General features: G+C 38.9%; 1 protein-coding gene across 3 annotated transcripts in view; it reads right to left on the reverse strand.

Moving 5' to 3' along the window:
• PDGFD (platelet derived growth factor D) overlaps window positions 1–25,276 on the reverse strand; it is a 313,836-nt gene that overhangs the window by 79,688 nt on the left and 208,872 nt on the right. For all 3 annotated transcript variants that reach the window (XM_020996113.2, XM_020996114.2, XM_020996112.2), the window contains exon 3: window positions 25,079–25,259. In XM_020996113.2, coding sequence (XP_020851772.1) covers window positions 25,079–25,259 — 181 coding nt within the window. The remainder of the gene's footprint in view (window positions 1–25,078; window positions 25,260–25,276) is intronic.

Raw genomic sequence — 25,276 nt, forward strand, 5'->3', positions numbered from 1 at the left:
TAAAATTAAACTTAATTAATTTTACCTGACACCTGCTGTTTGTAAGAATACACACAGATGAAAAATTTAATAGGCTATATACTTCCAAGTCAACCTAGGAAAAGGCAGCAGGGGAGGAAAAAAAAATCTAATTTGGGTTTTGGTTTCTGCAATTTTTTCTCTGATTTCCCTTTTGTTCATGGGGCAGTATATCCCAGAGGATAACAGTGTTGGCCTTGGTGCCAGGAGAGCTGGTTGTAAACCTGCCACATATGATTATTAGCTGTGTGGTCATGAAGAAGTCATTTAACTTCTCAGAACTAATTTCATTATCTATAAAATGGGAATCATAATGCTTGCACTCCCTACTTTGCTGGGCTGTAGTGGGGAAGAACTTTAAGATCCTTCAAGTACTATATAACTGTAATTCATCACTGTTTGACTATTTGTCTCTTCCTTTACTTTTTCAAAATCCTATTAGGCTCTCTATAGTCTTTCTGCCTTTCACCCCTTGCTAGGGCACTTAAAGGACGTAAGGGTAACTGAGGGGAATGGGCAGGAAAATCTTACCCAAGGAATAAGACATGGCTCATCCTATCCTAGCTTTGATTGCCTGCCTCAGGGTAGGCTAGAAAGGAAGGCAATGACAAAAGGGCTTGATGAAGTGGCTGGAAAAGAGTGAAATTTATATGAGCTGTATAGGCCCAAAGAAGATCCCAGGAGAGGAAAAATAGGGTAGCAATGAAGAATATAGAAAGAAAAGGTGTGAGGGGACAGCCCAAAATCCATTTCCCACAAGTATAAGCATACAAAATGAATTCAAAATATCTCTCAGGGTAGGCTCAATTTCCTTACAAATGAAGATTCCACTAGCTGTGATGACATAGCACCCTTGATTCTTCTTCCTTGAGGCAAGATGGTATTCTATTTGTTGTCCTTAGAATTGGCATTCCATAAAGTATAGCTACACATCATATACCTAGTGCCCTGAAAACATCTCAGATAAAGCTCCAACTTTAATAACTCTCCAAAGAGATAAACCTTGAGTAGAACTAGGCATAGAGATAAAATGGATGAATACTCAGTCAAAGCATTCCCAAATGGTTAACTGAATCAAAGAATAGTCACCTTATCATCCAATTAATAAGCCCCTATTAAGCACCTATTATATACAGTACTAGGCTCTGGGGATCCAATCCCTGTCCTGAAGAAACTTACATTCTAGCTGGAAGAGACGATAATATAAAAATAGATACAAGGAAGACTAATATGAACTCATGTAAAGTGAAGCGAGCAGAACCAAGAGAACATCGTATACACTGTCCACAAACAATATTGTAAGGATGAGAAAGACTCAACTACTCTGCTGAAGTCAATGATCTAAGAGAATTCCAAAGGACCCATGATGAAAAATGATATCCATCTCCAGGGAAAGAAATGATGAACTCTGAATGTGGACTAAAGTATGCTTTTACTTTCTTAATTTTTCTCCTTTTTTGTCTATTTTCTTTTGGAACGTGGCTAATATTTTGCATGACTTCACACGTATAATTGATATCAAACTGCTTTCCTTCCCCAGAAGGGGAGCTGTGGGAGGGAAGGAGAGAATTTGGAGCTCAAAATTAAAAAAAATAATAATTTTTATGTATGCTTGTGAAATATTTAATGAGATAAAAATACATTGACAAAAAAAATACAAGCTAATTTTAGGGGGAAGGCACTAACACATGGAGGGAACAGAAAAGACTTTATCATCTGATCTGAACCTTGAAGAAAACTATGGACTTTAAGAGCAGAAAGGAGAAAGGAGTGAATTCCAGAGATAGGGTATAACCTATATATGAAGACATGGAAATTGGAGATGGAGTACTGTGCATGAGGAGTAGTATGAAGGTCAGTTCAGTTGGATTTTAGTACATATGAAGGTGTGATGTTTAATAAGGGTGGAAAGGAAGGTTGGAGCAAGCTTAAAATGATGGAGAGGTTTATATCTGATCACTGATGTAATAAGAGGTCAGTGGGGTTTATTGAATAGGGAGGTGACATGATCAGACTTGTGTTTGCAATAGTCCATTCTAGAGATAATGAATATCTGAACTAGAGTTGCGACTTTGTGAGTGGAGGGAAGAAGGCAGATGTGAGACATTCTATGGACACAAAATGACAAGATTTGGCAAATGATTAGATATGGGTGATAAGGGAGAGGAACAAGTTGAAAATGATATGAACCTGTTCATTGGAAGGATAGTGGTGTTCTCAACAGGATTGGAGAATTTGGGAACAGGGTTGATTGGGAGGCCAAGATAATATGTTCCATTTTGGACATGTTGAGGTTGAGATGTTTACAGGGCACTCACTTGGAAATGTCCAATAGACAGAAATGATCCAGGGCTGAAGCTCAAAAGAAAAATAAAGACATAAAAATCTTGGAGTAGTCAGCCCAGAGATGGCAATTAAATTAGTGTGAACTGATGAATTCAATGAAAGAGAAAATGTCTACCAAAGGACAGAGCTTGGAACAGGGGGAGGGGTGCTATAGCTCTCAGTAAGACATGGGTCCCTAAAACAAGATAAATCATCAAAACTGGCATCAACTATGCATACTTTGCATTGTTCAGCCATAGGGCCTTCTAAAGTAAGGAAGGTCTGGTTCTACAAAGCAAACATGAACACACAGGGTCTTGTATCAGAATCTTAAGGTAACAAACTAAGACTGAGGATACTCAAGCTGGGAAAAGGTTGCTGGCATAATTCCTCATGTTGAATGGGCCAGAAGACATCAATTATATGGAAATTTATATGACCATTTGTCAAGTACCACAATAAAACAATAGAATAGCTGATTTCTAGCTATTAAAATGACAGAAACAGTGTGGAATAGTGGAAAGAGTGATGCATTTGTAATCAAAGAAACTAAGTTCAAGTCTCAGTTATGTTAGTTCTTACCCCCTTTATCATGGGAAAGTCACTAAAACTTTCTAGGTCTCAGTTTTTCATTTGTTAAGAAGTTGGATTGGGTGTCTTCTAAGGTCCCTTCTGTGGCAGCTAGGTGGCTCAGTGGATAGAGGGCTAGGCCTGGAATCAGAAGATCAGAGTTCAGATCTGGCCTCAGACGCGTAGCAGCTATGTGACCCTAGACATGTCACTTAACCTCTGTTTACCTTAATCCACTGGAGAAAGAAATGGCAAACCACTCTAGTATCTTTATCAAGAAAATCTTACGGACAGTATGGCCCATGACGTCATGAAGAGTTGGACACCACTGAAGAGTAACAACAAGGTCCCTTCTAGCTCTACATTGGTGTTCTACATGTCCCAGAGCTGTTATTTTAAAAATTGTCATTTATCTTGATGGGTTTGATGATGAAATTTCCAAGATCATGGAATTATTTCTTGACAGTGCTCAACTTGGAGTCAGGAGAATTGGAAAGCTCTATGACTATGCATATCATAACTCCATGAGCCCCATTTACTCATCTATAAAATTGGTATAATCTTACTTGCACTACCTACTTCATGAGGCTGCTTCTCAGAATGCAGTGAAACTTAAAAGTGAAACATAAATGAAATTGTTCTTATTATGAATTCAATAAAAGTGCCCTTATACTCAGTAGCACTGTGAAATATTACAGTGCTACTGAGTAAAAGGGCGTTTTTATCGAATTCATTACACTAGGTAGGAGGCAGGACTAGACAATATTTAAGATTAATTAATCTTAGATTTAGAGCTGGAAGGTTACCCCAGAGGGCATCTAATCATACTCCCTTATTTTAAAGATGAGGAAACAGAGACCTGGGGGAAGTCAAGTGACTTGCTCAAGATCTCACAGGCAATAAGTGGCAGAAACAGGGTTTGAACCAAGGTTCATGGACTCTAGAGTCAATGCTCTTTCCAATGTACAACACATCTCCTTTAATTCTATGAGTATATGATTTTGAACGTATGACCACATGGCTGTATTCATTCTACAAATGTTGGTGCCTTCTTAATATAATGCAATTACCTCACAAACATGATGTTACCAGGGTTAGTGCTGGTATTCAATGGTGGGGGGAGTGAGGTTGACAGAATTCTGAACATTTTTGGGAAAGATTAGGTAAGGTGCTTTATGTCCCCATACCATCATTTCCTCTCTCATTCTCACCTGCAAGAGTACTATAGCTTGGAAACACTGGCAAAAGCTGGCAGCTTCTACATTAATCTGGTTACAAGGACTGGCTCAAGTTCCCTCCTTTAGTGAGGTAGACTTCTCTTCTACTAATGCCAAGACAATCTGTAAGTTGGATATTCCCTAGCTACATTCCTAGTGGAATAGCCTGTCTACCTTGTTGACATTTTCTTGGCTCTCCCCTCTCTGAATAGTACTCTTACAACAATCCTCTAAACTGCCAATGGAGGAAGTGCCACAGGGGTCCTCTTCCTCATTCAATTTAATTCAACAAATATTTACTGAATGGAGACCACTATGCTGGCTGCTGGGGGAGATAAAAAGAAAATTGAAAAGGCAAGGAGTAAGGCTCTTAAATTTTTAAGGAGTGGAGCTAGAACATGGTTAGGGAAGGGAGAAGACTGCTGCTCATACAATATAGTATGATAATATCAAATAAATAAAGGAGAAACTATTAAACTCCTATTTTGCTTATTTTTTCTCTTTTTTATGTTTGGTAGAGTCAAACAATACAAATATTTGTAATACAGGAACAATTATATGATCTCATACCAAAAATTTTAGATTCTTAACTCCTCATTTCCCCCAGTTTTCTCTACTGAGAAAATTATCTTTAGCCTGGAACATGTAAAGCATAAATGGTCAAGAGAAAATTAGGAAGAGATGATAGGACTACCTACAAGGAGCATGTCTATTTCAGCCAGGGGGTTTAGCAGATAAAACAGTAGTCCTGGAATCAGAAGACCTAGGTTCAAATTCGATTTCTAGCACTTACCTGTGTGACCTGGAGCAAGTCACTTCACCTTTCCAACCATTAATTTCTTCATCTGTAAAAAGAGAGGTTTGGACTAGATTTCCCTGAGGTTCTTTTCAATTCTAGTCCAATGATACTGTTAATTATATGGAGGCAGCTAGGTAGCACAGTGGATAGAGAGTGCTGGACTGGATACTAATTTTAAATCTGGCCTCAGACACTTACCAGTTTTATGACCCTGGGCAAATAAATCACTTAACTCTATTTGCCTCAGTTTCCCAATATGTAAAATAAGCTGGAGAAATAAATGGCAAACCACTCCAGTATCTTTGCCAAGAAAACCCCAAATGGGGTCATGAAGAGTCAGATATGAGTGAAAAAACAACTAAACAACAACAAAATTAACACCATAACAGCATACTAAAAATTTAGAAGGTGTAATTGTTGAGCTGTCAATGAGAGCTGGACACTAGTGGAGAATAAAAAAGGTACCACAGAATGAAGATAGACAAATGTTGCCCTGACTTTTGGAAAAAAGAAAGTAGATCATAGAAATTACAGGCCAATAAGCTTTGTTACTTCCTGGTAATATTCTAAAATGTCTTATTAAAGGAACAGTTTGTGAGTCTTTTGAAAGACAATTATTAAGTCAGAATGTGTTCATTACAAATTCATATGAGACTAAATATTTCATTTGGGCAGGGTGATAAGACTAGGGATTGGGAATGCCAGTGCAGACCTAAATTTGGGCAAGGCATTTTGCAAATCTCTAATAATACTCTTATCAAGAAGATAGCAAGATATGGATTATTTTTAGGTAGAGGTTGGACTAGATGGCTTTGGACTAAGATCCCTTTCTACTTTGAAATTCTGTAATACTCTGATGCCATGAGATGCTAGAGCAGTGGGTTAAATTTAACAAAATTAAATTTAATTAGAATAAATATGAAACCATAGGATATTACTGTAGATTTTGAGCTAAAAAGGACTTCAGAGATCATCTAGTCTAAACCTTTGATTTCATGGATGAGAAAACACACTTGTGTTCAAAACATCTTCCTTAAAAGTGTTAGATGAGCAGATATGGCAAGAAAATTGTTCGTGTTCAAAATACCAGTGGGTTCAAATCCTACCTCTAATATTTATTAGGTGTGTGATCTTGGGCAAGTTATCTAACTTCCTTGGGCCCACTTCCTCATCTGTGAAATGAGAGAGTTAGACTAGATAGATTCTGGGAACTGTTCCAGCTCTATCTAGATCTATGATCCATAACGTGGCAGCAAAATAATAAGGTGATCTTAAGTTGAACAAGAACACATATGTACTCAAAAGAAAGGAGAGTGATAGTTTTATTTTACTCTGACCTAGACAGACAACATCCAGTTATGGATACTTTAGAAATGACCTTAGAGACTTATCTCAAGGAGGCTAATAAAAATGGTAAAAAGACTTGAAACCACGCTATATAAAGATTAGTTAAATGAATTGGAGTTGGTCAGCAAAGAATAGGTCAGTCAATAAGCATGAGAAGTCTTGTTGGGGGAGAGGGAGTGTATTTATCTGGAAGAAGGATTAAACTTACTTTACATTGCCCTTTGTATCCCTCACAGCATTTAGCACAGTACCATGAATATAGTAGGTGATGAATAAATATTTTAAATTAATATATTCAGATATGTTTGTTGAAAAGGCATTCAATTACTTCAGAGTCATGAGCGATCTGCTAAATCTAATGTCCCTTTTAACTGGATTGATTTGATTTTAGAGACCATCTTTCTCATCCGTGACCAAGTAGAGATACTTCATATTTTACTACATTTAAAATTTTATTTTGTGTATAAGGAGAAAGATAGACTAACTAGAAAATGTTTTCCCAACTGCAAATAATGTGCTTGACAACTCTGTTGATGATTGAAAATGGGTGGAGAACCTTAGGACACTTTTCACTCATCATTTGCTGTATGCTAGGTTCACTTTTGACTTGCTTAACCTACCATATCAAGTTTCCCTATGCAGTGTTCCTGGTAGTGTTAGATTCCTATTGAACGCCTGCTTTACCAAGTTAAATGTAACTAGAGTATTAGTTCAAATTGGGTGCCTAACAGTATGTCCTAGAAGTGACCACAGGTACTACATATTAATAAGCCTGTCCTGGCATACCAAACCCTGGCATGCTGGGGAAAAGTGATCCCAGTTTCCCCTTCCAATTCTTCCCTTCCCTTCCAGGTGGAGAAAGATAGTCTTTATAATGCATTAATATCCTTTAAGTGCTCTGAAACACACTTAGCACATAAACTTTCTTATTGAAGCCTTCTCTAATCCCTAGTCTGACATGTTTTCTGTGATCCTTAGTACTTCCTGTCTTTCTTAGGCTCTTATGTTCTATTTTTCATTGCAGTTATTTGTGTAGGGGTTATATTAGTTCCACTAAATGTTGTGTGAAAATTTCATAGTCAGATCTATTTCTTAGAATTGTCAAATTCCAGAATGGAAGAGACCTCAAAGTGTTTTCCTTCGGCCAGTAAGCTCTAGATTTTGGCTATAATATTCCTGACAGTTTTCCTTACTATGTTTCTTTCAAGAAATTATTGGTGAATTCTTTCTCTTTTCACTCTGTTCTCTCATTCTAAGGAACCCGGGTAGTTTTCTTTTACGACTGCTTGAAATGAGTCACAGACTCCTTTTTGGTCATGGCTTTTGAATAGTCCAATGATTCTTAAATTCTCTCTCCTTGATATACTTTCCAGGTCACTTATTTTTGCTTTGAGATTTACATTTTTCTTTAATGCTTTCAGTATTTTGACATTTTTAAAAATATTACTTATCTCAGGGAATCAACAACTTGTGTTTGTCCTAACTTATTCAGGGCAGCTAGGTGGTACAGTCAAGAGTGTTGGGCCTACAGTCAGGAAGACCCGTCTTCCTTGGTTCAAATATGGCCTCAGATACTTATTAGCTGTGTGACCCTGGGGCAAGTCACTTAATCCAATATGCCTTAGTTTCCTCATCTGTAAGATGAGCTGCAGAAAGAAATGGCAAATCACTCCACTATCTTTGCCAAGAAAACCCCAAGTGGGGTTACAAAGAATTGGATGTGACTGGAGAATGACTGGATAACAATGAAAAGCTTGCTAGGAGTTTGCTGTTTTGGGACAGGTTTCATACCTCTTGTTAATTTTCTTTTTAATTACATTTTTCCTCTAGTTTTCTTTGATTTTCAAAATCATTTTACTACTCTAAAAAAAAAACCTCTCTTGCTTAATCTCTTCCTGGAATTCTATTTGAACTTGTGCCCAAACTGTGTTTTTATTTGTGACTTTTCTTGGGTATGTTTGGAGACATATTCTTCTGGATTTTGTTCCTTTAGCATCCCTGTCATCATACTAGATTTTTATGGCAAGATGATTTTTTTTGGTTTTGTTTTCTGATTCTTCCAGCCAATTTTCTGACTTTATGTTAGGGCAGGGCTCTAATACTATTTCTAAAGGGAATATCTGGGCTGAGCTTGTGGTCCTTTCGTTGTTTTCTTATGGGAGAGTGTGTTGTGTTATCCCAGGCTCTTGGGGACAGCTCAGGCTGAGAACTTGTAAGCTTTTATTACTCCCAAAGTGGTATGATCCCGGATTAAGTCTGATGACTGCATTCCGGGTCTGAGCTCTGTAGGTTACTGACCTGGGTTTGATTCTGAGCAACACACCAGTGGACGTGCCCCTCATTGAATTTCATTAGCAGGAGATTGCTGCTGGACTAAGCCACTGTCAGCCAGCTGGAAAGCTCTTCAGGTTCAGATTAACAAAGCTGCAGGCTCTTTTTTGGTCTGGAATTCTTTCTCTGGCTATTGTACTGCAGGCTACAAACTGGGCTAGAGGTTGGGATTGATACCTTGCTCTGCTCATGGGACTGAGACTCCACAGCTGATGCTTGCTTTTGACTTGCTCCTTGCTCTGTCCATAGACTAGGGGCCTTGAGAATGCTCCTCCCCCTGGAATGCCACCATAGGCATAGATCCCCTCCTCAGTCCATCCTGAATCTGTGAACCGGAACTGAGTAGTGAGCAATATAACTGCCAGTTGGCATTTGTTACTGTATCCTGCACGATGGAAGACCCCTTTAGGTGGGTCTGGGACCTCTTACTGCCCTATGTACAGTGCAGGCAATTTTTCATTTCTTGCGCTAGAATGTTCCATGTAGCATATTCCTGGCTGGACCCTGTCCCTAGTTCTATGAACACCTCTCTGTCTCTCTCCCCCTTTGCCAACCAGTATTGGGCAAATGCCTAGCTGTGATTTTTTTCTTTTGTTTTATTTCCTGATCAGGACTCATTCTGGTGTGTTTTCTAGGTCTTTGTGGAAGAGTTGTGGTGGCGAGCTTGGCTGTGTGTTTTGCTACTCCTCCATCTTGGCTCAGCTATGTTGCATTGATCCACTTGTAACTTGTGTTATTGCTTGCTTTTCCCTAGATCTTTCTTGGGAGATATGTTCAGTTAATTCACCAATACACATTTCATGAGCACTTCTAGTGTGCCAGGCCCTGTATTAAGGGCAGAGGATACAAACACAAAAATGAAACAATATGTGCCCCCAAAGAGCTCATAGTCTAACGGAACAAGTGGAGAGACATCATGTGCACACGTAGGCATATATGGAGCACATACATAACAGACAAAGTAATCTTGGATGGGAAGGCACTAGTAGCTGTGAGAATCAGCAGAGTCTTCTTGTACAAGGCAGCAGTTAAGTTGGGTCTTGAAGGAATCCAGGGATTCTAATATGTAGGGGGTGAAAAAAGAGAGCATGAATAATAGACAACATAAAGAGAGAAGACAGCTGAGTGTGAGAGACAGGTACTTCATGGAGACCTATGTAACATCTGGGCTCTCCAGGTGTTATACCTTCACTTTTCCTACATACACAGACTTCCATCTTTGTTTCTTTGATGTCCTTTATTTTGTTTCTCATACAACATCATTAATAATGATATGATACAGATAAATTATAATTCACCAGTGACTTTCTATTACTCTTTGGGTGACCTGTGATTATTGATTCTTCTGATATCATGGTATTCCATGATTTTCAGCTACAGACTTTTACTGGGAGAATACTATTGTTCAAATGATGGGTTTCTTTAGTAGTGAGCAGCTCTGGATCACTGAAGATGCTGCACAATTTCCTCAACATGACCCAGCCCCATCACCACTTTGAAGACCTATTTTGGTTTAAATGTCATAATTCTACTCTAGAATTATAGGAAATTTGAAGCTGTAAGAGTCTATAGAAATTGCATTATTCAATGATCTCATTTATTATGAAGAAATTGGACCACAGAGTAGTTCAATGATTTGTCAAGGTTTACTGGGAGTGTCTAGTACTGGGAAACCCTCTCATTTAACAGATTAGGAAACTGAAGCCTGGAGAAGTTAAGCAACTTGCTCCAGGCCACAAAGGTAGTAGGTGGTAGAGCATGCATGCATGTGCTAGGCCTTTTATTCCAAATCCATCACTTTTCCATTTCATCATGTGGCCATTCAAAGCTCTTTTGATTCCTAATCTACTGGCCTTTTAGTTATCTTACCATGCTGCCTTCACAGTTTGTAGTTCAAGAGGCAGCTAAGTGGCTTAATGGATAAAGTGCTAGACTTGGAGTCCAGAATACCTCAGTTCAAATCTAGCTTCAGATACTTACTGGCTTTATGATCCTGGGAAAGTGACTTAACTTTTCTTTGTCTCATATTCTTCAACTATGAAATGGGGATAATAACAGTATCTACCTCAGAGGGTTGTTGTGAGGATCAAATGAGATGATATTTGTAAAAAGCACTTGGCATAGTGACTACCTGGTACATGGTAGGTACTATATAAATGATGGCAATATAAAAAAGATGAGCTGTACTTGCCTAATCTGTCAAATAAAGATAGCCCAATAAAACCTTACCTGCCTCAAAATCCTGACATGAAAACTAAATTAGGTAGAAGACATGCATGTATCATAAAGATATCAAAGCTCCCATACATGTTTTGGGTATTCTTATTGAGTCATCTCATTAATCAAAATCCTGTCCTCACATTTTCTTTTGTGGGAGGCCTTCTTGCTAAGATAACTTTTGTTAGCAATATGTACTCATGGTTGCCAAACCTCTTCTCTGTGTTGAGACTCCATGCAAAGTCCTCAAACCTATTAAACAATCAATAAGCATTTATTAAGCACCTACTATGTGCCAGAGACTGTGGACAAAAAGATCAAAACAATGAGTCTGTTCTCAAGGTGTTTGTAATCTATGCTTAACAAATATTTATTTAATTGATTTGAGACCAGGACCAAACTGCTCAAAACAGAGATAATGAGTGGCTCAACACAGCCAGTGAGTTATTAGTCCTACATTGCAGGTAAAACAACTGGGAATTCAAGGAGAACCAGAAGTGGAGCAAGAAATGGAATCTCTAACTCTAAATTCCTGGGTGACTACTCCCCCCCAACTCCCCTGAGATTGACAAAATAATCCTATTATGTATTGTCAGTCTTTTGTTAGGCTAGGTGACAGAGTAATAAAGGAACGAGTATGAACTTAAGACAGACATAGGAATGAAAGGGACCTCAGAAGTCATCTAGTCCAATATTCCTCTTGTTTTACAGATAAGAAAAAGGAGGCCCAGGGAGGTTATAAGCTAAAGTCACACAGGTGGTAAGCATATGAGGCAGAATTTAAATCCAGGTCTACCAGAAATGGTGTCTATCCCTTGTATCACAAAATTTTGGTGTTGGGGTGAAGGTGCTAGTGACCTGAAATCAGATGTCTTATGCTGTGTTACATAAGTGAAGCAGAGTTTGTTTTGTTTCAAAGGGGGTTGGATCAGCCTAGCACTAGAGACAGTAGCCCCAGGCCTAGAAGACTGGTGATAGCTGCCACTACCCTTGAGAGAATGTCCCTGGTTTTCAGTTTGTCCTATTCAACAGAACACAGAGCTTCCCCCAACAATGACCCTCTGTGTGTGTAATTAAGTTTTGATTTGAAATAACCAGAGTAAGCCTTACCATTGGCTCTAGATGGATTTAACTGATATGACTTCAGGAGCAGAAGTAAGTTCCATACCCACCCTAAATTCTTGCCCATTTGATATCCAAAATGTCACTGGCAAAGCTTCATCTCTTTGGTATCATTACATGAATCTGTACCTAGCATGAGTAGATATTCTTTGTTGACTTGGACCATGTGATAGCTATAGGGGCCTGTTTCCATCTAAGTATGGGCTTTTGTCGAGCTCATTGCCAAGGGATCTTGCACTATTGATGACGGAAGAACTCCCTAATTGGTTACTGAGCTTGAGAAGCTAATGACTCAGTGGACCTTTTAAAATTCGAGGCAATTCCAGGTTGGCACTCTCTCCAATGTGCCATTCAAACTTGCAAGATATGGCTGCAGGGAATAGTGGGGAAAGAGGATCTTGTCTTTACTTTTGGTGTCATGTTGATTTTGTGCCTAGTTGGTTCTGAGAATGTAACCTGGCTGTCTATTTTGTATTTTTTTCCTGTAAATAAGTGACTTTGTGGGCTTGAAAGTTCTGGAGGTCAGTGGCTGTGGCAGCAAAAGTATATGGATTTTGCCACGGTCAGGAGAGGGGTCAAGCATGGCCCATTTTAGGAGCCAACAAGTACCAGAAGTGAAATGTGCCAAGATGAAATGTGAAATGCCTAATTCACAATGTTGAAAAAACTGTGCTATATACTATAAGGCCTACAAAATTAGCCTCCTAACCTGTTGTAGGTATACTTCCAAATTAAATTAATGAATGTAGTGTAAATCATTATATTAACATGCATGATGATTCTTCCTATGTTCATCTTTCTTTGTAGGAATCTGTGTAGTATCTTGTCTCATACCTGACTTATGCTTATAGTTCGTGCACTGAGCTCCATTTTATTTTCCTCACTTTGGGGGAAAATAGTAGGGTTTTATTAGCTAGCCAAGGAATGCAAGCAGAGAAAGCCTAATTCCCCACAATTAGAAGAAGGTCTCCTTAGTGGCAAACTGGATACAAATTATAATGGCTGGCTACAGAATAGGGAGGGATAAGATATCCCATCTCCTGTATAGTCCATCAATAGCTGCCTCCAGTTAGAGTATTAATTCTTTAATACTTGTGAAAATATTAATATTAAACATTCTCTTAATGGTAGCATGAGTAATTATATTTTGAATTATCAGCCATGCGATCATGAATTTAAATTGAGAGCTAGAAGGGGCTTTAAAATTCACCGAAGATAAGCCCCCCATTTAACAGATGAGGAAACTGAGGCCCAGTGAGATTAAGTGAATTGCTTAAGGTTTCACAGGGAGGAAAGAAACAAGCATTTATTAAGTACCTACTATGTGCCAGGCAGTATGCTAAGAGTTTTACAAATATCATCTCTTTTGAGCCCCATAACAACACTACAAGGCAGGTGCTATTATTATCCCCATTCTACTGTTGAGGAAATTGAGGCAGACAGAGGTTAAGTGACTTTCCCAGGGTCACACTCAGGTCTTCCTGACTATAGGACAAGTCCTCTCTTCTCTGAGACACCTAGATAATTCAATGCAGAGCTGGTATTCCAGTCCAGGTATTTTGACTCTAAATTCAACACTCTTTTCACTATAACTCCCAATTTCAAATAGTTTACATTTTAATGTGAATAAAGCTTTCAAGAGTAGGTTTGGTCAGGGTGGTAAGGAGGCAAAAGAACGATGATCCTATCTCTACGGGCAAAGGACAGAGAAAAATGTAGGGATGGGAAATGGGCAAGATCCAAAGATAATTCTTCCCCCTTCATAATTTTGTCAAGGGCTGGCTCTGGCAATAAGACTTTTATTTTAATAGTGATACATAGCACACATATCTGCACAAAAGATGCCGTTTAAAAAAGGCAAATGGAACTGATTAGAGTTGTTTGTTCTAACTAATTATACCATTAAATCAAAATTAGGTGAAGACTTAAATATTTAAGTGTAAAGCACTGCCTTTATAATTATAGCTCTCTTTCTAGAGATGATCCCTAGTTAGCAATTTATATTACCATTTGTAATATTTTAACAATAAACTACGGCCTTATCTAGATTATCCTTCACTCCCACTACTAAATTTAATCAGCTCCTGCTAAGTATTCAAGTTTTTATGGAAATATTGACTTGTAGAAAGAAAACAAAACTAGGAAGGGTTTTAGAACCACCCTCTTCACTACCACCAAAAATAGCTATTTTTAAAAAGATATATATATATATATTACCATAAAACAACAGTAAGATGCCAAACATCAGGCAGGGCAGTCATGTTCTTCATTGACTATATCTTGCAGGTACCTAATTCTTTATATGTTGTCTCTCCATTAGAATGTGTGCTCCTTCGGGGCAGGGGCTGTTTTTGCCTTTCTTTGTATTTCCTGTGCTTATACAGTGCCTGGCACATAGTAAATGTGGAAGAAGAGAACAGACATGAGTACTGCGAGTTTTTGGGGAAACATCTTCCCAGATTTAAAAACTCTTTGGCTATGGACCATTCACTTCGTCTCTTTGCATCTCAGTTTCCTCATACGTAAAATGGGGAGAAAAACGCCTGCAGTAGCTACCTCATGGGATTGTTGTGAGACTCATGTGCTTTGCAAACTTTAAGGTACCATTTGCATATCCACTGTTACAGTTTTAATTGTTACTCTGAGAGCATCTTGCCACTAAAGCTCTGTGGAAGGACAGAAAGCCTAAAAATTGAGACACTGCTTGGTCACAATTGCACAAGCACAAAGATGTGGAATTGTTGGGATTAAGTGGGCCCTGAATTTGCCACAGCAACCATCTCTGCAATAGCTTTTGAAATAGCAGCAAGGGTACCACTGACCATCTGAATGCCTTCAGCTGTAAATCAGATTCACAGCTCACCTGGCACTGGGCTGCCTTCTATAGTCCAGCAGAGCTGGCTGGGGGCCAAGGCATCATGACTGCAGTAACAACAGACATAGGGTGATGGGAGGCTGTCTTTGGGTGGGCTCTGGTATACAACCTCAAGATAGTACAGGTCCTCTTGTATATAAAACTATGGTTTTGCCTCATCAGTTTTCAGGCACAGACAATTTAAAAAACTTTTTATCATACAGTATTGAGTATATAGTATTCCCTCAACATTCCTGCTGACTGATTATTAATTACTATTTCTCAGACGTTAAAGCTAAAGTAATGTTGCATCCAGAAGAGAATTAAGATATCTCTGAATCTAATGCTCCCACTTTTGATCTGAGGACACTGAGACCCAGAGAGGTAAAGTAACTTGCCCAAGGTCACACAGCTATTAAGTGGCAGGGCCAGGGCCAGGCCCTAAGTCTTCTAAGTTCAATGTTTAGGATGCTTTTCATTTATTTTTTCCTTTTTTGTTTTGTTTTTCTATGAGGATAGAAGGTACTGTCTAGCACTTGCCTCAGAATTCTGTTTTTGTCTTTGTTTTTGTTGTAAAAGTAAATGAGGTAAGTTTTGGAGATGTGGCAATAGCCACACATAAAGGTGGGAGAGGGATAGAAGGGAGATCAGAAAAGGCCTCACAGAACAGGTAACACTTGAGTTGGACTTTTGAAGGAGGCCTGGGGATGACAGGACAGGAAAGTGAGGAAGAAACACTTTTCCTGGCAGAGAGAAAGGCCTGGCCAAAGGCAGACACAGGAGATGGATGGTTCCGTGTGAAGAAAGGCAAGAAGGTCAGTTTCGATAAATTGCAGAGTGAGTGCAATAAATCTGGAAGGTAGGCTGGGGCCAAAGTGTAAAGGACTTCAAATGCCAAACAGAGGAATTTGTATTGGCTTTCAGAAGCAACAGGGTGCCGCCAGATCTTGGTGGTCAGGAGAGTGGCATGGTCAGACCTGTACTTTATAAGTACTGCGTGGGCAGCAGCTCAGAATACGGACTGGAAAAGGACTATCTATTGGGAGATAACTGCAATAGGGATGAGGGCCCCAGTGAGGGCGGCAGCAAGGTGAATAAAGAGAAGGGAAGAGATGGGAGAGATATAGTAGAAATAGAATGGGCAAGATGGCAACTGATTGAACATGAGGGATGAAAGAGAGTGAAGGATTGAGGATGTGTGAGTAAGAATGGAGGCTAGGAGCCTGCTGGTATGTCCTCCAGGTAAGGTTGGATGCATAAGGGGTAAAATGTGGGCCAGCATGAGGAAGTAGGGGAGGGAAGGGAAACTCCAAGACTTAGGGGAAGGGCACAGAATGGGAGATGGAGAGGTACCAAATACAAGAGCCATTGGCCTGTTTTGAAATTTTGTTTGGTGCACTATACTAGAATGAAAGTGGGAAGAGTTCTACTTTGTGTGCTCAGGTATTATTTAACTGTTATTATGTTTGTCCTTTCTTGTGTCTCTTTCCTGCCCCAATCTTCTCTTATCTCCTTCCCCTCCAGCAGACTCCTCCCCAAATTTTCCTTGTTTATCTGCATTTGTGAGCCAGCAGATCAACCTACCCATTAACAGCTCCTTTGGTGACAGCTAGACTCTTAGGACTGCTGCCTATATGCCAGACATTCTTTACATACATCTCCATGCTTTTGTTTTTTTTTTTGAATGACCTTCAGGGGCTTAATCAGAGAATGTCTGGTGAATTCTTTGAGCCCTTAGGAAGATATATGCTCAATACCAAGTAGATGCTTTATTTTGGCTAGCAGCGGTATTATTAGATAATTTATTAGCTAACACTTAAGATAAGGTAAGATAATTTATAAGCCAAGATAAATAAGTGTTATTTTATGATGTGATTGGATAACATTTTCCACCCTTTTTTCAGACTGTACTTCACCCCCCCCCCAATCATGAAGACTATCCAAGAAGTAAAAAGAAAAAGGCCGATAATTATTATATGGCATAACTCTCTGAAACTGCCAAACATTCTTGTTTTTCACTCATCAGATTTTACTTGTTACTTGGCAATATAATTAAGTGCTAGATAAACAAAATATTGGACTATCCAATGTGTTATTAAACAAAATATCTTTCAAAGCTGGAAATGTGCTTACCCAGGCAAACTGAACATCATCTGTGCATGCATTTGAGCATGAAGTTTATGAACACAAATAATTGGAATTGTGAATAATTATTTCAAACAACCGCTTGTGTAGGAAAGGGACACAAGAGAACATAGAAGAAAACATTTCTAACAGCTTCAAAGCTGAATTCAATGGTAGACAATATGGAGAGACAGTGTTGACTAGTAGAGAGCAGTGTTAAGAGTCAGCAGGCCTGAGTGCCCCTTTTGTGTCTGCCACATACTAAGTGATCTTGGGTAAGACTTGGTTGCTTCACTTGAACATGGAGGAGAATGAATTAGATAATACCTAAGGTCTAAAATCCTTTGGTTCTCTTAATTTGGCATCTGTGTAAGTGCTTCTGCATTCTAGTATGGTGGAAGAGAAGAATCTTGCTTTTTGTATTCTCAGTGAAGGGCACAAGAGGCTTACAGTTAAAAACAAAGGGACACAAAAAGCCATCCCCAAGTTGGGACTGACGTGGACTCCTACTAGAGGAAGCATTCCCCTGCCGGGCTCCAGCCAGATGCTTAACAATTTATAATCGGTAGAGCAATCTGCTCTACCTCCTCTCCTGCCATTCGTTGTCATCAAAGCAGAGGTTAATGAAGGTAGAAAATGCAAGTAGAAAAGGAAAACTGGGCGAGAAGCTGACTGTGGGGAGAGGAACAAGGGAGGACAGGGGCATAGTAATAATACCTCCACTTAACCTGGACAGAGACACTGTAGCAAAACATACGGGGCTTGGTTAAAAGCAAAATTTCAAAATAAGCCAAGTGCTGTTGTCTCTGTTCCCTCCCCATGTCCCTTTCTGTGCGCTAATCTTTCATCCACACCCACTTTTCCACCTTACGCTGGTCAACTTTTTACACCTTAAGCATCCAGCTCTGCCTTTTCTAAAATTACCCTATACTTCAAAATTTCCTATTATTCCTCATTCTCTGCCCACTAATTTCCTTAGCACAGGAGACCTCAGCTAGAGTTTAGCAAAGCACTGTTAGATAAATGACTAGTACTCTCTTCCCCTATTTCTCTTAGAGTATTTTTTTTTTTTGTCATCACATACGACTCTCTAATTGGTAGAACTTCAGGGCCTGTGGGGGGAAAGCACTATTTTGGGGGAGGAGAAGATTTCCAAAGTCTTTAATTTATACCATTCATGTTTTCAGTCTGTCAACAATAACTTATTAAGCAGTTACTAAGGAGTGGGACAGGATGGGGAAGGGCCTCCTATAAAAGGTGGGGTTTCAGCTGAGTCTTCAAGGAAGGTAGAGTCTGAGGTGGGCAGGGGGATGGGAGCAGGGAATTCCTGGCATGGTGGACAGCTAGTACAAAGTCACAGAGTGGGGAGGTGGAGTATCCTGCGGGAAGATTGGCAAATAGGCCAAGGTGGGGCCATGTTAAGATAGGCTTTAAATATAAAACATAAGAGGGAGAGAAAATATTTGCCTCAGTTTCCTCAACTGTAAATAGAGATGGTAACAGCACCTACCTCTCAGGTTACTATGATGATCAAATATTATAATATATGTAAAGTACTTACCACAGTGCCTAGCATGTAGTAGGCACTAAATATTGTATTTGATCCTGGAGGTAATAGGGACCTGGGGTTCCAAGCTTATATTAAACATCTACTATGTGCTAGGCAGTCTGCTAGTTGCTCAGGTTACAATGACAAGAGAGAGTCATTCCTTAACCTCAAATCGACCATGTGAAAGGTAGCTGGTATAATAGTACTGCATTCATAGAGGTGGATTTGGTGGCAGATTGGGTCACAGTTCAGTTTCAGATACTTAACAGTAATGAGGCCCTAGGCAAGTCACAGAACCTCAGTGAACCTCAGTTTCCCCGACTGCAAAATAAGAGGCATACGAGCACCTAACTCATAGGCTTTTGTGAGGATCAAATGAAATGATGTGTGTAAAACACTTTACTAATCCTAAAATGCATAAAAATAAGCTATTATGTGTAAAGCAAGACCCAGAAGGAGGAAGGAAAGTCTTTGTCCTTAGTCCCTTCCTCTGTTGGAGGTTAATCAATCACTATTAATATTAATAGCAGTAGTAACAGAATTAGTGATATCTATTCATATTGCACTTTGCAGTTACAAATCGATTTATGTATATTATTATCTCATTGGGTACTCCCATCAATCCAGTTCAAAGGCCCTCAGTCTCATCTTATTGAGAAATATGAGGCTGTGATTTGTCCAAGACACACAACTCCACACAAAATGGGGAGTCAGCACTAGAACCCAAATCTTCTGTCATCTGCCATGAAGATACCTTCTACTATTCCATCCTCCTTTTCTCTAGAAATTTATTAATTTATCAAGTGCCCATGGAAGTGTTAGGCCCAGAAACAGCAAAAGACAAGACAGCCATTGCTCTCAAAGCCTTCACATTCGAATATAATTCCATTGACTCCTAGCACCCCTTGGCTGGAAGGGGTCAATCGAGCTGTCCTGGAACTCCCTGGCACAGGACAGAACAGAATGGAAAGAGGCAAACAGGCTCAGCACACATGCAGGGATTGCACAGGTTGGCACAGTGTGCCTTTGTGTCAGTGAAGAAGGGGTTACATTGGGGTGGGGGTGGGGAGAGGGGGTGACATTACACAGCATTAGGCAGAGATTCCTTGCTCTCCAGCTTTATTCAGGGAATCTAGTTTGAAGAACTGAGATTCAACGTCTGCTTTGCATTTGTTGTTGCTGTTGTGGATTTTAGATTGGATGGGCTAATGGGTAAGTTTTTAGGAGAGGAAAATTAGAATCTGCAGAGAGTGGTGATAATTAAGAACTTTATCTTGTTAAACTCATCTTCTCTGCTTTATCACTGCTTGCAATGCTACACCATGACTCATGTAGAGTTTTAATCTCAATGGCAATCTCAACAGCATCATTTGAAGTTAATTCAGCTAGTTTAAATGGAGATACACAATTAACCAATAAGCCTGATAAACCTCTGCCTTGTTTTGCTCTTTGAGGAATAAGATTGAAAGGGTGCTGCCAAAATAGTCTAGAAAGGCTTCTAAATGGATAGTCTTCAAAGGCATCATTTTTAGAACTTTCAACAACCATACAATGATTTCTTTTAGATTATTCTTGCAAGAAGAAGCCTAACAATGAAAATGCTACTTACATCTTAAAGTAGTTACCTGAAAATAATCCAAGTATTTTCAAGTTGCAGGCCTCTAAATGCAGTGGAGTGATTTCTATAGTAGCCTAAAGAAAGTGTTATTTGAGAAACAAACTCTCAAGGCCATGTTTGTAAGCAATTTCATATTCCTATATAGCACAACATTTTTCATATTTTTAAATAAGAACAGCATCTGTTGTCCTAATTATTCAATCAACAATAATTTATTGAGCACCTACTGTGGTCCAGGAACTATGCTAGACCCTTGAGATAAAAATAAAACAGACCCTACTCTCATAGAGTTCACATTCTATAGGGAGAGACAATGCTTATGATTATTTTTTTTAAAGCCAGAGCTGATGACTTCACTCATGAAGGGAGCTCAAGATGACAAACTTTTCCTAATGCAAATTATATATCACATTCTATGTGACATGTAGTCCTAGAAAGTTTCCTTAGAAAGGGGCCGACCAGACCAGAGTCAAACAGCCAGTAAGTATCGAAGGTGGGATTTGAACCTACTTCTTCCAACAGCTATCTTACTGATTTTTCCAGGCTGTCTTTCTCTCAGGCTGCCTCTCATATACAACAAATACACATATAAGAATGAACAAAACAACTAGATAGGAGTTACATACAAAATAAATACAAATTTATTGGGAGAGGGGGAAGGCACTAGTAGCTGGGACAAACAGCAATGGCCTTCGTGTGGAAGATAACATTTGAATTGGACTTTGAAGAAAATCAGGGATTCTAAGAGGTAGGAGTGAGGAGAGAGTAAATTCTAAATATAGGGAATAGCCTGTCCAAATGCACAGGAAAAAGCAGATTTTGTCCTTTATGAGAGTGTGTGTAGAGAAACAATGTATAACAAGGCTGAGAAAGGAGTATTTATTTAGTGCCTACTACAGGCCAGGTACTGTGGTAAGTAAGTACTTTACATATATTATAATATTTGATCATCATAGTAACCCTGAGAGGTAGGTGCTGTTACCATCTCCATTTACAGTTGAGGAAACTGAGGCAAATATTTTCTCTCCCTCTCACCATCCCCCACCCTTTGAAAAAGAAGGAAAAACATAACTGTAACAAATATACATAGCTAAGCAAAGTGAATTCGCATCATTTTATTTGGTTTTAGAGGTAATAGGAAAGAAATAGAGTTTATTAAGGAGGGATGTGACATGGTCAGAAGTGTGCTTTGAGAATATCCACTTGGCAGCTATCTGGAGGATGGATTAGAGATTAGGAGAGCCTTGATATTTAATAAGGAGGGACCCTATAATGAATTCCCTCTCTGCTCCAGCAAGTCAAATTTGTCTCTAAGTATCTATGGACATGATAATCTATTTTTATTAATTAAGCTCTCAGTTGGCATAAGATTACCATAAATAAGATCTTTCTTTAATTTAACCCAAAAGAAAGTGTGAGAGGAGGACCTCTCCATCAAATATTTAGTTCTTTTTTCTTTTATCCCTTCCAGAGAAGGGTAAACAGAGACCCCTATAGACAATACAAGCTGTTTTAAATTGGTGTTTTGCACCAATTTGAGGAGTAGTGTTTTAATCCTCTGCAAAGGAGCAGAAATAAGGAAGAGAAAAAGAGCAAGATGGGGAGAATGGGTAACTCTTTGGCTCTATGTGCAGTAGATATTCACCATGAAGCTTAATGAATTAGACTAAAATAGTAAGAATTTTCAGAAAGTCAGATATATCCATGTTAAGAGTACTAAAATATTCAAAAGTTTTAAATATTTTTCTTGACTGTCTGACATTTGTATTATCCCTGTTACTCTTATTCCTTAGGAATACTCTGTAATATTCTCTTTCTGATCAGCTAAAAATGAACAATGAACTCAGTTTTCAAGCCACTTGCTTAACATATGTGCACATTCAATGTCAAGACGCAACCAGACATTGCAATATCATGTAACCCTGTATAAAGCTACTGGGAAAGTCCATGTGGACCAGGAGAACCATTAGGGTATTAAAATCCAGGGCATTGGGAAAGAGAGGTCTGACAGCATAATTCACCCATATAGCTATCCACTATCCATGCTATCCTGATTAGCCTATTTTCCAACCATCACACAGGCTCTTTCTGGTTGCAAATAGCTATCACCCCCTATAATACACACCATAAATTTATCAATCCTCATAATGCCTTGGTCAAGAATATATTATTACCATCTCCATTGCACAAGAAGTTGAAATAGAAAACAGACTTCTCAATAGTTATGCTGATATCTTTTCTACACTTACCTGAGAGGACAAGAGGGCAGCTAAGGGATGCAGTGGATAGGGTGCTCGGCCTAGAGTCAGGAAGACCTGAGTTCAAATCCAGTCCCAGACACTAACCAGTTGTGTGACTCTGGGCAAGTCACTTAGCCCTGTTTGTCTCAGTTTCCTCATCTGTAAAATGGGCTGGAGAAGGAAATGTCAAACCACGCCAATATCTTTGTCAAGAAAACCTGAAATGGGGTCATGAAGAGTCAGGAACACCTGAAACAGGCACTGCCAGCAATTGTCATCATGACATTTTAGTACCATATTTTGGTACTAGAAGGTCATATCAGGTACCAGATGGTATGAAAAAGAAGGATGGCAGCCAAGAAATTATAGGTCTCAGAGAATTTAGACCATTTAGTAGATAGTAGAATACAGTATGGAGTAGGTTGACCCTTTATCATTATCACTGTCACCACAAGCACTGATCGGGTTTTCATCTGGGACTAAAGTATGCTCCCACATGCCTTCATTTCTATTATCATGGGAGCTATTCAATCTGTAGCTCCAAGCTGAGCAAGTCAGCATTGTGATTATAGCATAAACACCCAACACCACCTCATTCTCCCCACACCACAAATTACACTGCCTTTGAGAAAGGAGCTCTTTCTTCTTCAACCTATCAACAAGATGTTATTTAAGATTATAGTTAGCTAATATAGTAACCAATCATTTTAGCTATATTCAAAACACTACAGAGATAGCCATACTTCAAACAACAAAGTACTCGACATTTTTGTGTTTTGAACCTTGCAAGCCTTGGGTTTTAAAGAAAAAAAATCACTAAGCCTTTGAGTCTCCATTTCATCTATATGCTCATTCTGGGAAGTCTGCTCTAAGGAAAAACAGTTGAAAATGATGAGTCATTTGTGAATATTACAAGGTAGGAAATGGAGAAACAAAAACTTCACACCTTCATCTCAATGGGAAGCAGTGTTGCATGAGTTTGTAATCATGCAAATCATACCTGATGGATTATTTTCAAATTAAAACTGCAGCCAGTGTCATTGCATGCTATTTTCCGCCTTTGTTATGTTCTGATGTGGAATTCATTTACTGTTTAATAACTCACCATTCCGCAAAAGCCATGAAATGAAATGAAATATAACAAAAGCTATTGTAAATCTGCCTTTTGAAAAGGAAAAAAAAAGCTGAAGAAAAGAACTCCAGTTGTAGAAAAGAATGCTATAATACTCAACAGAAAGAATTTCTGAAATCATTGTGTATCTGTGCACTACTGAATGTAAAATTCAGTATAGCTATATCAGGATGACATTTAGGGAGAAAATGTTTATTAAAAATAAATCACCTAATGTAATATACAGTTGTTGCTGTGTGTGTTTGTGTGTGTGTGTTTTAGGGGAAACAGTGGCTAGAATGTAGGACTTCTAGTCAGGAAGACTTGTTTGAACCCTGCCTCAAACATTTACGGGCTATGTGACCCTGGGCACTTAACCTCTTTCAGACTTAGCTTCTCATGTCTAAAATGCGGAGAATAAAAGTATCTACCTCCCAATGTTGTTATAAGGATAAAATGACATGATCTATGTAAAGTGGCTGGCAAACTTTGCAGTGCTATGTTATGATTTAGTCATCATCAACCTCCTCATTTCTATACTATCTCTATATTTCATCCTTCTGTTATCCTAAGGCTTCAAGATTAATAGTTCCATTTCATTAATCATTATGTGACAGGATATAAATCTAAAACTCACAGATACATATCAAGGATGCTGAATCTGGTATGTGGTATTTCTAGCACATGGACTGGGGCCTCAGATTCAGCTACATATACAGAAACAAAGACTATTTCTGTGAACTGAAATAAAGCTTAAAATAGTATTTAAGTGAAATTTGTTACAATGCTGTTGCCATTGCTAAGATTTTTGCCAATATGATACAAAACCAAGGGCATCAAAGGGAATGAACTTTTAATGGGACTACAATTAACTACAAACATACTTCTCCTAAATCAGGGTTATAGAGCACGGTTAGCATCAGATATGAATATTGTGTAAACTTGTACATGATTTACTCATTTGAACATAGCTCAACTAATAAGTCCAAGGCTAAGGGCATGAAATACTCCCTTTTCATGGCATTTTTAGAAAAAAACTCCCATGGCCACACATTCCATGTCTCTTGCCAGTCAGCTGTCTTGCAAATGTGTACAGGCAGAAGCAGGTCAGAGGATGGGGATGTACCAATGCAAATCCTTCATTGCTCTTCAGAAACAAAATCATGGTAACCTGTTCTAGCATTAATGCTGATGAGACATTTTTTAATATGTTGAGTGTCATGACCCATTTAGGAAACTGGCCTTATTTCAAATTCAGTGACTTGGGTTCATTTTGAGTAGCTTTAAATGGCTCTCCCAGATTGAAGAGAAACTATCTGGACTCAGACAAGCACACTCATGTCCATATAGGCAAATTTTCATGGAAACACAAACTGTACCATCTCCAAAGACAGAGAGAGAGAGAGAAAGAGAGAGAGAGAGAGAGAGAGAGAGAGAGAGAGAGAGAGAGAGAGTGTGTGTGTGTGTATGTGTGTGTGTGTGTGTGTTGTGTGTGTGTGTATGTGTGTGTGTGTGAGTGAGTGTAGAGGTTTCTAGTTAATTCAAACTTTGCCCCATTGTATTTAATTATAGTATCCATTGTCTGTACTTACAAACCATTGTCTGCTTTTAACCACAGGGTTCTAAGGCTACTTACCACAAGAGAATAATAAATCTTGAATCCTGGTTTAGCCACAAAATAGTCATCAGATTTGAAGGTTATCTTTATTTGGTTTGTTCTTGAAGTTATCCTTGGAGGTACTTCCTTTTGTCCACACCACCTTCCTCTTATAACGGTACTGGTTTCAGACACATCTTCAACCTCCACAAAGTCATACCTAGGATCAAGAGAATG

This window comes from Phascolarctos cinereus, unplaced genomic scaffold (assembly GCF_003287225.1).
Source record: "Phascolarctos cinereus isolate Bilbo 61053 unplaced genomic scaffold, phaCin_HiC Scaffold_726;HRSCAF=1367, whole genome shotgun sequence".
Lineage (NCBI taxonomy): Eukaryota > Metazoa > Chordata > Mammalia > Diprotodontia > Phascolarctidae > Phascolarctos > Phascolarctos cinereus.